We start from the raw sequence: 14,471 nt of genomic DNA, 5'->3' as shown, positions 1-14,471 counted from the left end.
ACACACACACACACACACATATATGTATAATATTATTAGACTATTTTAATTAATAATAAACATTAAAAACCATCTAAGTCATTTCTATTATAGTTCAGCATTAATAAAGGTACAATAGAAGGGTTGAACAAAATAAATAATAATCCGAATGATAATAAATATATTGCCCATTCATTCCTTTGTACAGAGTTATAAAAGTTATCTAAAACTAAAGGAAAGACAAATCGTTCATTTCCATCACCGCGTTGACAGTAACTGCAATTGATTACTGCTTTCAATCTTATTAAATATAATGAACCTGATTTGATCGTAATTAGTGAGTATAACACGCCATCTTCATTCTTTCTAATCACTAGAAAAGTAATGCAATGGATATAAATAGAAAATTAAGCATGAAGATGTACATTTACAGAATACAATTAAATGATGAAATTCGTAAAAAATTTGATTTGAATAATCGAATTATAAATTAATTGATCCGACATTCCACATAAGTGTGGATATAGCGATCACAGACTGTAGACGCTGAGAAGCGATCGGTTCTGTTCGAGACTGCATCGCTGTCTGAGCTGCTTTCAGTGCGAATCTCCACGTTTTATGATATTCGAAACGTAAAAAAGGAAACGATTGGTATGTATGCCAGTAGGTCTTAGCTCTTCCTTCCCCTACTACGCCACGTGGAGAAAGAAGGAGCTGAGGACTACAGTGGGAGGAATCCAATACAGATAGAGAAGATGCGGCATAGAGAGATGCGTAAAGAGAAAGAGGATCCGTTCCTCTTACACTCGAGCCTTTCTTCCATTATGCCTCTTCTCTACCTCTTTCTCCTTCGCTTTTTTTTCCTCCAACCGAGCTCTCCAATCCGCTTTGGGCATGGATCCACGTGCACGCGCGCGCGGGAATACCGTGAATAAAAACAAGCACCGGCATTTGTGTCTACAGACGTGTTCTCGTAATTTATCTTTGAGTCTGAAAGACTCAAATTGGCTTTCTCAAGATTCACATCAAATTCCTCCGTACAAATTGTTGCAGAATCCCGCTACATTCTAAGCTCAAACGACTTTAAATTTTATAGATTCGCGATCTTGAATAAGCAAATATATGAATGCATAATGAAACACCGCATTATTAATCAGATTCGTTGCATATACTGTCGTTCAGCCATGTTTAACTTTCGATGCGCTATCGCCATTAGTCTATTTAAGTTACATTCGCGCGCGGGTTATTATTAGCTTTGCATCGTACGCGCGTCGCGAAATACGTTAGCTAAATAAACGCTCATCGAGTAAACGCAGGTGAATATGCGACACGGTAGGTCGCTGGCACACTTTCCTCATTGACTCGATTTGTTACCTCGTTCCTGCGATTTTCCAATGTTCCGTGTGCAAGTAAATGGGAAATATCAGCGGACTCGACCCAGCCAACCGTGTCGCTTCGTTTCCAAGCCTGTTATACGAAATATCTTATTAATTTCTAGTAATAAGCGATGTTACGCTGGTTCGTCCGAAAATTGCCTACTAAACGCTGCTTCTGTTTAAATTAATTTTGTGATTTATATATCTTGTTTAACGTTCAATTAAAATAATGCGATTTCATTATTAATGTCATTAATAAGTGTAAGTTAAACAATTTCGCGTTTCAATCGAGATGGTAATAAATGTAAACACGCATATATTTCGTATCTTCCAAACACGTATGCTTTATTAACATGTGTTGCACAACAATAAATACGTGGGTAAAAAAAAATAAATAAATAAATAAAAAAATCGAACAACATACTTTGGTTTCTTCGGTGCGTGTCTGTAATTTTTCACTGAGAGTCCTGTCAAAGTGGCAGATCAATGGAGATCAGTTACCACGTTTCTCGTGAGCAAGCATTTGTTAAATATCACTTTCTACCGTAGCTGTCAATCAGTCATTGTCGTTTCGTTAATGTCACTGTCACTGATCTTGCGTCGCGTCACGTCTTCAGTTATTTCCCAGCGCCTATTAACCCTCCTACCGCAACTGACGTTTGCAGTTTTATAAACTATAAAAAAACGAAAGCCACGTTGTGAAAAGGATGCATGTTGCGTTAAATGAATGTGATGAATAAGAGGACAATGATGATGTGACTGAAATGTAAATTACGTGAGTGTAATGTCAATGTGCTGTTGTCAACGTAGTCGTATCTAGTCGTATCTATCTGAGAAGTTCGTTTTAGTAGCGATAAGAGAGTTGAGAGCTAGAGAACCAATTCAATCTCGAGGTTGGTGCAATTAACGATTAAAAGCATCAAGATGGTCCCAAGTTAGCGTAAAGATGAGCGTATCCTCTATAAGGCAACTGTGTGAAGTCAATGTCTTCGACTGATCTCTTCTTGCGATGGTGATGACCAACTTCCTGCGCGTAAACGACATGGTGACCGCCGCCGTGATCATCGCCACCACTCGCTAGTTTCTTCACGGCTATAATCAGTGACAGCATCAAGGCCAATGCCGAAACCATCAACGCCTTCATGGCTAGGAAACCCAATGCGGCGAAACCCATAGCAGCCATCATTTTACCTAGTTAGTTCAGAAGAAAAGTAAATTTTAAATTACAGTTAAATTTACATTATAAGATAGAATCGAACGTGAGACATGAAATTATATCAAAAACATACTGATTATGTAACAATATACATGTAATGACAATTGGATGTAATTATACGCTTAATTCTTTCGTTAGATATAACTGAATAAAAATATTTGAAAAGTATAATACAAAGTCCTAAATATCATATATTTATCATGTATTTATCAATACATAAACTCAAAATCAGCAAATATTATATATAAAATAAAAAATAATTATTATTTATCGTCTTAATATTTTAACAAAATTGACAAAATATTTGCGCGAATATGTATTACTTAATGTATATATGCGTTAAATAGAATGTAATAATTATTTTCTTATAATTATCTTTTTCAATTATAATCACTCTTTAAATAATTATTCACGAAAAAACTTACCCATCATAAGCATCATTAAAAGGAGTCCACCGTTACCACCCTTTTTGCCACCTTTGCCGCCGCCAAAACCGCCGCCGCCACCGCCACCGCCGCCAAAACCGCCATCGCTCTTTCTCGCTAAAAAATGTAAGATTTTCAGAAAATTTCATAAATTTTCTTCGACATCTCAGTCGTGTTGCTCATAAATTACAAACCTTCAGCTTCGGAAGGCAAACTCTCCTTTAAAGCGGTTTCAAAATTCGATGGGAATAAAGATGGCAGCTTGACTCTCAGTTCTCTGCCTTCCAGAAATTGTAAAAAGGGTCCGATACCTCCAAAGCCCTTCAAAACTCTAGCCTTTCGGGAAGAGCCAGGCACCTCGACCAAAGATATTCCGTCGAACAGTTGTATGTCCCGTTCCTTACTGGTGGTCTCTAGTAGCTGTTGTACAATCTTCCGTACAATTCGCACTCCGTGACAAGAAACCGACGCGTTCTTCGAATCCTCCGACGTGCATGACGTCGAGAATCCGGTCCATGTGTCTTTACTTTCGTTCGTGGCGGCGTCGATCGTATCGACGATGAAAAATGCGCAGATTGCCAACGTCAGACAGATGTGCAGACGTTGGCGATCGATTCCCGATATGCTGTCTATCCAAAGCATCGTTTCGTCGCGGAAACGAGCGTGTCACGACAAACAAAACGTTTCGGCTCCGTCGAAACCGCGGCGGGCCTTTATCCCTGCGCTTTTTGCGTCGTTAAACTACCGCGCGACAAAACTAAGGGAACGTCGCGTGCGTACCGTGAAGCTGCGGAACCTACGGCGGAGGTCCGAGTGCTGCAGCGTAAGTGCTTGCAATTCCCATTTATATAGATCTACTTGAGAGTCGGTGATTGTACCAAGAAAAAAGCAAGGAGAGCATCGGGCACGATGGCTGCCGTTCTCTGCTCTTGCTGTGCATTAGCCGGTAATTTTTCGTTCACTTAGATGCCGGTCTCTTCGACGATTCGTTTAATTCTTGTTTCTCTGACGCGTTTCAGAGCGTTACGGCGCGGTTGGCTTGCGAGAGCGAGGTTCCATCATTGCATCGGCGTGGATGACGCCTTCACGCATCTTCCACTCCCTTCCTTCGCCTATTTCCTTTACCTGCTCCGCCAGACATAATTCACATTTAGCGAGATCTCACTATTCTAGATCACGTACTACTGGCTCCCGGATCATTCGCAGCTCTTTTCTCATAGTTTCGGTTCTCTTTCCTTTCTCTCTTTCCCGCGCTTTAGTAGAGCGGAAGAGAACGTACCGATTTCGAATCGTGATCGCCAATATCGATCGTAACACAATCGTACGCATCTCTGATAAATAATAGATGCGAACATAACGTGCTTGAATCCATGCGAGAAACCAACATAAAATTTTGCATCCTTCCATGGTTGCGAGACAGATTAATTATATATTGGCGATCTCTTATTCTGATTTGATCTGAGGTAGATTGTGTCAATGTACGCAGGATAGGAGGAGGAGGACGATGTAGCGGAGAATGCGAGAAATGCGAATTTACATAGGAAGGGGCAGGGTGTGGAGGAAAACGAGAAAGAGACAAAGAAACCGATGTTGGACAAAGATGTCGAATGCGTGGAAGGAAAGGAGAGATGACTATCCAAATCTAGTTCATCTTCATGTGCCTTTCTCTTCTGTTCCACTTCCCCTCACATGCCTACAACACCACAGTATATACGTAGCAGAGTCTGATAGGTATAACTACAACCGATTCAAAATTATTCTTCCGTTCCACGACACGGCTCGATCGCATGCGGACGATCGTGATCAACTAAAAACTTTACCGAAGCTCACGAAGCTTTAAAGACGGCATTATCTATTAAAATTAGATTAATGTCGAAAGCAGTTGCACTTTATCGCGTATACATGCGGAATTTGGATATTTTAATTTTTGTATTATATTTTTATCATTTGCTCCAATTTTGTATTATTTTTTACACCCAAATCCTACAACAAACATATATAACCTGATAACCTAAGTAATTTATAGATAACTTATAAAGTAACTTTCTCAACACTTCGCGCTTCCTAATACTACGTACCGAATGATAGTTTTAATTAGTGCACGCTAAGCTGTGCTCTGTTTATTTTGAAGCACGGATATTTATGACTGTATTTGTTATATATGTACTGCATTGTATTTTAGTTCATTCATAAAATGGAGGTTTAATGGAAATCTTGTGCGGTGTAATGTTCGCGTTTAAGTATCTAACGGGCCGTAACACAATCATGTTATCGTGACATTATCACGTTACGAGATTTTCGCATTTAAGTGTCGTCCTCTCTCTCGTTGTATTTTTTCCTATACTTTTATTTCGTTCACTATATTTAATTCTACTAAAATCTGAAGAAATGGCAACTAAATAGAAGAATTTGGTAAGTCTTAAAAGATTAGAGAACTCTTTTAACTTAATAAATTTCTAACTAACAAAATAATAAATTATCTACAAAAAACTACTAATCCTGCTGATTCAATTAGATATATACAATTGCAAAAATCTAAAGTAATATTAACATTCTATAAAGTTTTACTGTTATGATAAGTTTTGATGTTACTTTTAAGACCGAATTAAGAATAAAGAAGATTATTTGCTATTTCTAAGAAAAATATATTAAATAAATTGATACCGTAATAATTACGAGATAATAGATCTTCTATAATGAAAATTAATTTTCACTTTGCTCTGTGTTGAGTTAATCTCCGATCTAAATAATTACACCTCAAAGAAGAATTCAGGTTACTAGCAAAGACCTACATATAACAAATCAACAATTAATTCCAGATTCATCTTGTTGTGATAATTTTTTGATATCGATAACTCTAATTATTTGTCTAGCGATAAATGATAAATTATGCAGGCAAGAAGAAGAAGAATGCAGGTACCGTCAACAAATATCAGATAGTAACAGTTTGTAATAACAGTAATTGAATTAAGATAAAAAAATATATTTATCAACGAACATCGGTATGTCAACGATATCCGTATACGATCGAGGTTTCGGACACACCAGAGACTTCAGTTTCTTTCTCCACCACGCGTGAGAACGGTTTTCAAAAAAGAAAAGGAGAAAGAAAAAAGGATAAAGAAATTGGGTCAAGTCCGCGATGCCCCCGTACGTCGGAAATCGAAAGTCGATTTCTTGAATGGTACGAGATGAACGGTACTCTCTTTCTGCCACATCGCGTCAGTCTTATCTTGCGAATATCCTTCGAATCCTTCAAAATCGATCAGAATGGAGAAAGCGGACATTCTCAAATACAGGTCAACTTATTTAAATGAGAAATGTCTGGCATATCACGTGGTCCAGACAGTTTTTCTTTGATTCAATAAACGTGCCTAATTCCTCTTTTAACACATAAATTCTTTGTTTTCATTTAGATAAATATATAAGTGCATTCTATAAATACACATATAGTATACGTAAATTGAAAGATAAATTATATAGAAAGTGTATAAAAATTAAATGACTGTATTATTATATCATGCATATATATTATAAGTTGCAAAAGAATGATTTCGCAATTTTTTAATATGCAGCATATTACGAGACTTTACAATATACCTCTACCAGACGCATATGTAAAGCTAATTAAAATAATCACATGCGCTAAAATCCTGCTAAAAATCACAAATCGGAAAATGTCAAATTATATTTGACATTTAATTTAACCCTGTTGATCTATTTGTGATTTAAAAATGTATTTTATTTTCTTATTAATATTTTATTTAACAACTGTTTTCTCTGACTTGATTCGTCTGTTAATGTAAGACTTTTTTCTGTAAAATATTTTATTTCGTATTTCATAAAGTTTTTTATTACGTTGACTTTCTCTCTCTCAAAAGATATAGTTGTATAGTAAATCATATATAGATTATAGCTGGTTTACTATACAACTACTATACTATACTATAAAATCAACAGAGTTACTTCAGTATGTCTTTTAAGGCCAAAAAAAATTTCGTACTTTACATATAATTCTGCTATGTTGTACATTGCAATAAAAATTAAAGATAAAGATAAAGATAAAGATAAAATTCTTATGTAATAATTTACGTTAAATCTATTATTAAATTAAACAGAATGAAATTGGATACAATTTCTTTGAAAAACATATAGAAAATAAATCTTTTACCAGCAAAAAAAGATTTTTATTGACCTTAGGCGATTTTAATACTTTCATAATTTGTTTGTTTTAATAAAATCAGATGTTTTAATTATTATATATCAAATTTTTATCACACTAGCAACATTGTTAAGTAGTCAAACTATAATGAAATGAATCGCTTGGACGTAAAATCGCGGTGACTTTTATTCTCGCATTTACGCGATATTCTACTCTATCCGGTCTACAAGTTGTATTAAATAGACCACGACTAACGATCGTGACTAAAATATTTGCTGCACAGATCGTTCTCTGGGATTTAACGTAGTCGAGCGTATCAATTTACTGAAAGTTTTTTTTAAGATCAATCACATGTCACCATTAAAAAAAGAGGACAAAACGTAAATATTAAATCTCTCAATAATTTAAAAAAAATGAGTAGCGCATTAAAAAATTGCAACAGGATTCTATCATTTACTATTATTTTTCTTACGTTTTATTTTTCTTACGTTAAATGAACAATTATGATCAAATTATGAAAAATACGAAATAAAGGCGGAATATGCTGAATTAAATATGCAATATATATGTGAATCAGCGGAATCAGTGCTCTAATGAAAAATTTTATTAAATAAAATAATAACAATTACTTCAATATTGATATCTTTTGAATTAGATTTTAATTTAATTTTTTTTTTATTTATTGAAGTATATTGTCTTTTTTTTTTAATTTAAACATGTGAATAAATAAAAATATAATATAAAGAATATATACATATAATTAGAAGTGTAAAAATAAAATTTGCTTGTAATATTTTTATAATTATAAATGATAGATAAATGAAGTTGTATAAAAATAATAAATAATTTATCTTTTTATAAAAAATAATATAAAAGGTATTATTATACATTTCGCAGTCTTGTTAATCAGACAATCATAAATTTATAAATTTATAAATTTATAAATTTAACGTATATTAAGTTAGGGGATATTAATATTAATATAAATAAAATATGCATACACTTTTTTTGTGGCTGTCATTATTTTTCGTCATTTTTACTTTGATTTTTTATCATTTGGTTTTATTCTTCTGTTAAACAAGTATCTATATAAACTGTCTGTCTGTTGCGTCAAGTAAATCACTACAAGACTCTCTGTAAAAAATAATTTTAATTTACAACATGAAATAATCGTCAAATTAATTAGCATGTGTATAATTGTTTTATCATTTACTAATTATTTACAAGCGTAAAGAGAATTTTATATACTTTTTTCTTAACGATTCATCACATTAAAATTACAATAGAAATTTCTTTGAAAAGCTAATAAAAAGAGCTTAGAGAATTTTTGATATCGTATTACTCACGTACCTTGATTTTAATCTTATTTCATAATATCTTTTGTCCTAATTTTAAATAATATTTAAGTTAAAAATGATTAGCATTGATAAATTTTTAATGTTAAATATAATCTTATAAATATAAATATGAAATAAAAATTAAAAATAATAAAAGATAAAAAATAATATTCTTTTATGTTCATTTAATCGCACATTTAACGTCAAGAATATAATCACAAGTATAGCCTCTAACAAATGATTTATCTAGAATAAAGCTTCTATTCAATATAAAATGATTATGTCTCGCGCTAAATATACAACAAGAATACAAACTGAAAGTAGAATAATTACATTTATCGTACATTTAATGCACATCGTGAACATAATTCTAAGCTCTCAAGATATCACAGATCTAAATACTATAATGTGAGAAGCGAGAAAAATATAACGCTCGTGCATAATTTTATGTCCTAATGACGAGAGTCTCGTAGTATCTGCAATTATATTCACAAATACAATCGCGAAAGTAGGTAGGTAAGATTCTTGTGATGCGTATCCTCCATACATACGCATCCAAGAGATTCCTGCCCACGTATCCGTAAATCATAATGTGACATTCTGATGTCACCATTGTCATAAATATGTGCGTCGCTGTATGTCATTATTCATGTATCGTGTAGTCATTCGGAAATTTAAGTATAATAACAGATGTTAAAGAAAAAGAAAAAGAGAGTTATCAGATGAAAATAAATAAAGAAAATCACGATGTTGATGATAGGAAAAATGAAAAAAAGAGCAAAGTAAAATGAGTAATTGTGGGTGAAAATAAATATTCTATGAAATAGATCTAGACAATGATTTAAGAAGTTTAGTATGCGGATCCAAGGACATCGCTCTTCTCATCTCAAACAACGATCTCAATGATTTTTGGATCCTGCTTTCAATGATAGGAATCAATCACTTTACATGCGCCGCATAAGCCAGCTCATGTGCGTCTGGCTGTCCAGGAATCAGCGTTTGTTCGTGGAAACTTCTCGCCCACCCACTGGAATAACTATCGCCATGACCATGATCGAACGAATGGCTCGAGCCGTGATGTGGATGCGCTACCACTTCATAGGTTACATGTTTCCCTTGCGAGAAAAGTTTCTTTAGGCCTATGATACTAGCCAATAGAAGCGCGATCTTCGACAAAAGGAGAGCTTTGCCGACTAAGAGAGCAAGAGCCTTGAACGCTAAACCGCCGATGAGACCAATCTTCAAGACGGCCGCAGCGATCAATGGACCCATATTGTTCTTCTTTCCACGACCTACAAAAGATGGAACAAATTACGCTATTGTCACTTTCAGCAAATTAGTCAAGCAAAAGACGAAGAAACTATTTTGCAGGTAAATAATTATACTTTCCATGAAGAAAGCAATAAAGTTCGGTGATAAGCAGATGAATGAGCAGATGAACAAGGTAAAGGTGAAAGCTATTTGTTTATGCATTCGGTGACACAACTTTACTCGTGTGAAAATAGTGAAAATTGAAATCAGAGTAAAACTGAAACGTCACTTACATTTAATAATAATTTTGTTAAAGATCGTATTTATCAGAATATTATTTTAAATATTATTTTAAATACTGACATAATATTATAATAACAAAAATGTTAATAATTAATTTAAATTTTGAGTAATTAAAGTTAATTAAAGTTAAATAAAATTTTTGTAAATTAAAAATGATTAATAGATAATCGTATTTTATTTGATCTTAACAGAATCTTATCTTAGAGTTTAATTATCGAATTTATTTTTGTTGAATCTTCTATAAAAGCATGGCGAATAATTAAATTTAATAAATTAATATTTATAGATGCGTTTATTGCAAGTTTACTGCAAGTTATTGAATATCTAACACTTAATACTTAATTAAATTACATAATCCTATTCAAAATATTTTTTTTTACTTCTTTAGGGTAGCTATTATATTGTAAAAGGTATAATTACCTTCTTGAACGGATCTGTCGGCGCGTTCAATAGACAGACCTAAGTTTAATGAACCGGTCTCATCTTCCGATGCGGATACCACAATATCATCTTCAGGTAGAATTCTCCATTTAATACTTCTCGATTTGATGAAGGTGTAAATTTTATTCACGACAAGATCAAGGACTTGAATCTCATCGTCCTTGCTTCTGCCGGCCTCGAACGTGATTACATCTTCCGACGTCTGACTCGTCTTCCTGATCTCGATATCGTCCGTGAGCTCGATCGATGCCTTCTTCAGCAACTTGTTCATATACGTCACCAACTTCAACATCACACAACTGCTGATATCATTCTGGGAGCATTTTGAGTTGAGTTTACGAAGAAGTTCCTCCTCGTATTTAGCTCGATCTGTTAGCGTCACAGATTGCTGCTCGATGACGCTTATCTTTTCCTTTTTCTCTACAGGATTGGCCAAACATACCCCAAGACCAAATAAAATCAATATGAAATTCTTCGTCTTCATCCTTTTCTGTTAAAATATTTCACGATATAGATTAATAATTCCAAGATAGCCACAGAAAACTATTAACTAACAATAAAAAAATACAAACTATTTTTAAACTAAAATTTAAAATTAAAAATCTAAAATAAATAAAATATAAAAAATAAAACAAATAAAAATCTTATGAATCAATCAAAATCCAAATTAAAACTGAAAAGTGATTTAATGTCTGTACATATAACAAAATAAATTTTATAAAATAAAAACTCGATTCACACACACGCACACACAGAGTTAGTTTATAAAAACAAATCACACAAATGTAATGCTTAACGTATGATAAAATGCTAATTATATAAATATATGCAAGATAAGATACAACTTTCAAGCATGTGCTTTCGAACGATGTATAACATGCATTCAGTGATCCACGAGTAATGATCCACGAGGAATGATAAATTAACCCACCTATTAGAATCGAAGCTTTAAAAACTATAAAAAAAGAATAAAGAAGGCAAAGCGGCGACTCTTTTCTCAATCCGACCAGCTGGTTAATCCCGTATTGCGAAGAATTTTTCTCTTCCCAATCCCGATACGTAGATCAAGGAGTAGCACGAGACTTCTGACTCGCGTCTCGCCCCGACGAGTTTATATACGTAGATCTCCACCTTAGTAGATAGATACCAAGGTGTGCACAATGTCGTCGCAAGTTGACCCACCACTTCCCGCAGGAACTATATAGGGGGCCTCTGCGAAACGATGTTAGTGCTGATGGCGGGTGGCGATGGACGAATGGTAGTGGTGCCCACTTTTGCCTTTAACGTGGCTTTGAGAGTGGCTGCAATGGGCTTGCTACGGTAGACTCAGATAGTTCTTGGTAGTGGGATGAATCGCTTCATGATTATCTCGCAAGCGCGAGAAAATCAACCCGATACCGAAGCTAAAGTTTATTGCCATCCTTGCCCGCAAACTGATTTTGCCGCAATGCATATACACGACGCCTAACGATGCGCAAAAGAGAGCGACGCTAGCGTATTTTTTTTTCTTAGGAGGAAGAGAACGGCATCGTCGTCATTCTCCTGCATCCTCCTGCGCGCAAACTGGTTCCCAACGATGCAAGGTGCATCGTGTAAACTGGCGTCATAAACTCGCGAACGAGTAGCGGCTCATCGCTCGCGTATTCTTACGTGTAGATGAAGCGGCATGTGTACGGCTCACGTACGGCGCGCGATTCATAAACAGCCGCATGGAAACATGCGAGCTCCCCTGTAGTTCTGATGGACCATTACCCAACCTGCCCGCCCGCGAGAACCGTGTCACGGATGTAGAGCACGCATGCCATCCATCCCCGACTCGCAAATGCGTAAGCATCTACCTTATATGAGCGTGCGACTTGTACGGCACCTTAATCGCAGCTCTAGCTGCGTCTTTTCACGATCCTTCTCTACGCACTCATAGACTTTTAGGGTAGAGAGACTTAACCATGAGGAAAGAAAGCCAAGATGCTAGGAAAGCTGGGTATAAACAAGCACGGTTCGAGGAAATTACTGGAGCAGAGTAATCCGACAGGGATTTAATACCCATAGATTTTTGAATTAGTTCTCCTTATGATATAATTTAATTAATTTTCCGAAAATTATAAAAAGTTGACCGTAACAATTGCATAAAATCAGATTAACATACTTCGGTAGCGCGACGGTATGCAGATGCACCGGATATACGTTTGTTCCAGAATGACAAGGATTCAGGATTGAGGAGAAACTCTAACACATATCAGTACGTTCGCATAGTTATGCGCATGTAGACAACGTTATATCTAATCAAATGTTACACACACACACACACACACACACACACACACACACACACACACACACATATATATATATATATACCTACGTATTGTCTGATGACAATCAGGCAACTCTCGGATTCGATTAATTTTATTGCTTCCGTTGTTCCCGATATTCTTAAATAAGATTCTTATTGAGGAGTAAGTACTATCGGATGTGCTCACTCGTCATTCATTAACTCACTCGTAAATCTGTCTACGTCATTTCGATTGCAAAACGAAATCAAAGTGCAAACGAATAGAAAGCAGCGTTGCGTTACAATAATTCCGAGGAAAGTAAAGAGAGGTAAAGAGACAAGCAGCAAAGATATCGTCAATTACACATTTATCGCATTGCATGTCACATGTGACGGATACGTAAGTTGAGTGCTATTATATTTAGGCATCATTCAGTCACATTTTCCAATGAGCAAAGATCATTAATATTTTATCGGACTTATAATACCCGTTACACAACTGATTCACAACAGACAAAGTATATAGAGCTAAGAAATTATTCTAGAAAGTAACTATATAATCTACAAACTAAACTAAGCATTGCGAGGCACGTTTCACACGACTGCCAAGAGTTATGCGAGCTGGTATCAAATTTCATTATCTTAATAATTAATCATGTATATGATGTGATTTAATTTAAATTATGAGATCTCACATATATAAACACACACATAACAATGAACTGTTATATTGAAAACAATTTCTCATTGAGCTTGTCTGACAAAATACATTTTTCATGAAATGATAAGATATACAATCTATGTATAATACATTTTTCACGAGATGATGAGATATATAATCTATGAAAAGATATCCACTTCGTAATGAGATAATTTTATATAACTTTTTAACATCAAAGAAATCCGTAAATTTTCTTGATAAAAAATATTTTATTGCAATAAATGCTGGCCGTAATAATTATGGCAAACAAAATCAGTGATGCGAATATATATTTTACTATTGGCATATTAGATATGCCAATTTTAAAATAATCATGTTAAACATTATATATGTAAACATTATATATGTAATATTAAATATTAGAATAATCTTCACAATCTCGTTACAACATGTATGGTATATTATGTTTATTTATGCAAATACGAAATGAAGATGTAATATAATCGTTCAGTAAAACGCGCTGGGTGAAATGGTGTTTAAGACCATATATTATAATCTGAAATATCTGTTAAATAAATCGAATACTGTTAACTGGATGGATAATGAGGCGTAGAAAATATCGAGGAAAAAACGACCATATCCGCCTCTCTCGTTCTTGAATTCAACCCGTTTTCTTGTAAAAGCGACTTTCGCGGTACAGAGGTTAACGTCGCGACCTAGACGCGAAAGCTCGTCCATATACACGTTAACTGATCTTTCCCCACGCAACTGGCACCATCGTGAGACCTAAGGCACTCGCAAACGAGTGTTTTGGTGCTCCGTGCACCGTTACGTCGAATTCCGAACGGACATTTTGTTCATTCAGGATCCGGAATGTACATTGTATTCAAAATTAACAATAAGTAGAGTGATATTAACAGAGTGCGAATATATAATTACATTTTATATTATGTAAGATTATTTCATCATTATTTTGAACCATTAAATGATTACTTTATGATTATTAAAAATTGCTTTTTTATTTATTTTTATTAAAGTTTATAAATCT

At 34.5% G+C, this 14,471-nt stretch overlaps 2 protein-coding genes across 2 annotated transcripts; both read right to left on the bottom strand.

The window, feature by feature from the left end:
- Window positions 1–1,674: 1,674 nt before the first annotated feature.
- LOC105618593 lies at window positions 1,675–3,638 on the bottom strand. The gene is made up of 3 exons (XM_012200123.1): window positions 3,191–3,638; window positions 2,997–3,113; window positions 1,675–2,546 (listed from the first exon to the last, which is right to left on the bottom strand). Exons 1-3 carry the CDS (start codon window positions 3,636–3,638, stop codon window positions 2,275–2,277), a joined length of 837 nt encoding a protein of 278 aa, XP_012055513.1. The 3' UTR covers window positions 1,675–2,274.
- A 5,796-nt stretch (window positions 3,639–9,434) lies between these two features.
- Window positions 9,435–10,974, bottom strand: LOC105618591. Its single transcript, XM_012200120.1, has 2 exons — window positions 10,470–10,974; window positions 9,435–9,787 (listed from the first exon to the last, which is right to left on the bottom strand). The coding sequence occupies exons 1-2, from the start codon at window positions 10,972–10,974 to the stop codon at window positions 9,435–9,437; spliced, it is 858 nt and encodes a 285-aa protein (XP_012055510.1).
- Between the last annotated feature and the right edge of the window lie 3,497 nt (window positions 10,975–14,471).

Source organism: Atta cephalotes (assembly GCF_000143395.1).
Source record: "Atta cephalotes unplaced genomic scaffold scaffold00017, whole genome shotgun sequence".
Classification (NCBI taxonomy): Eukaryota; Metazoa; Arthropoda; class Insecta; order Hymenoptera; family Formicidae; genus Atta; species Atta cephalotes.
The sequence above is the reverse complement of the archived record's forward strand: the minus strand, read 5'-3'. Positions and strand labels throughout refer to the sequence as shown.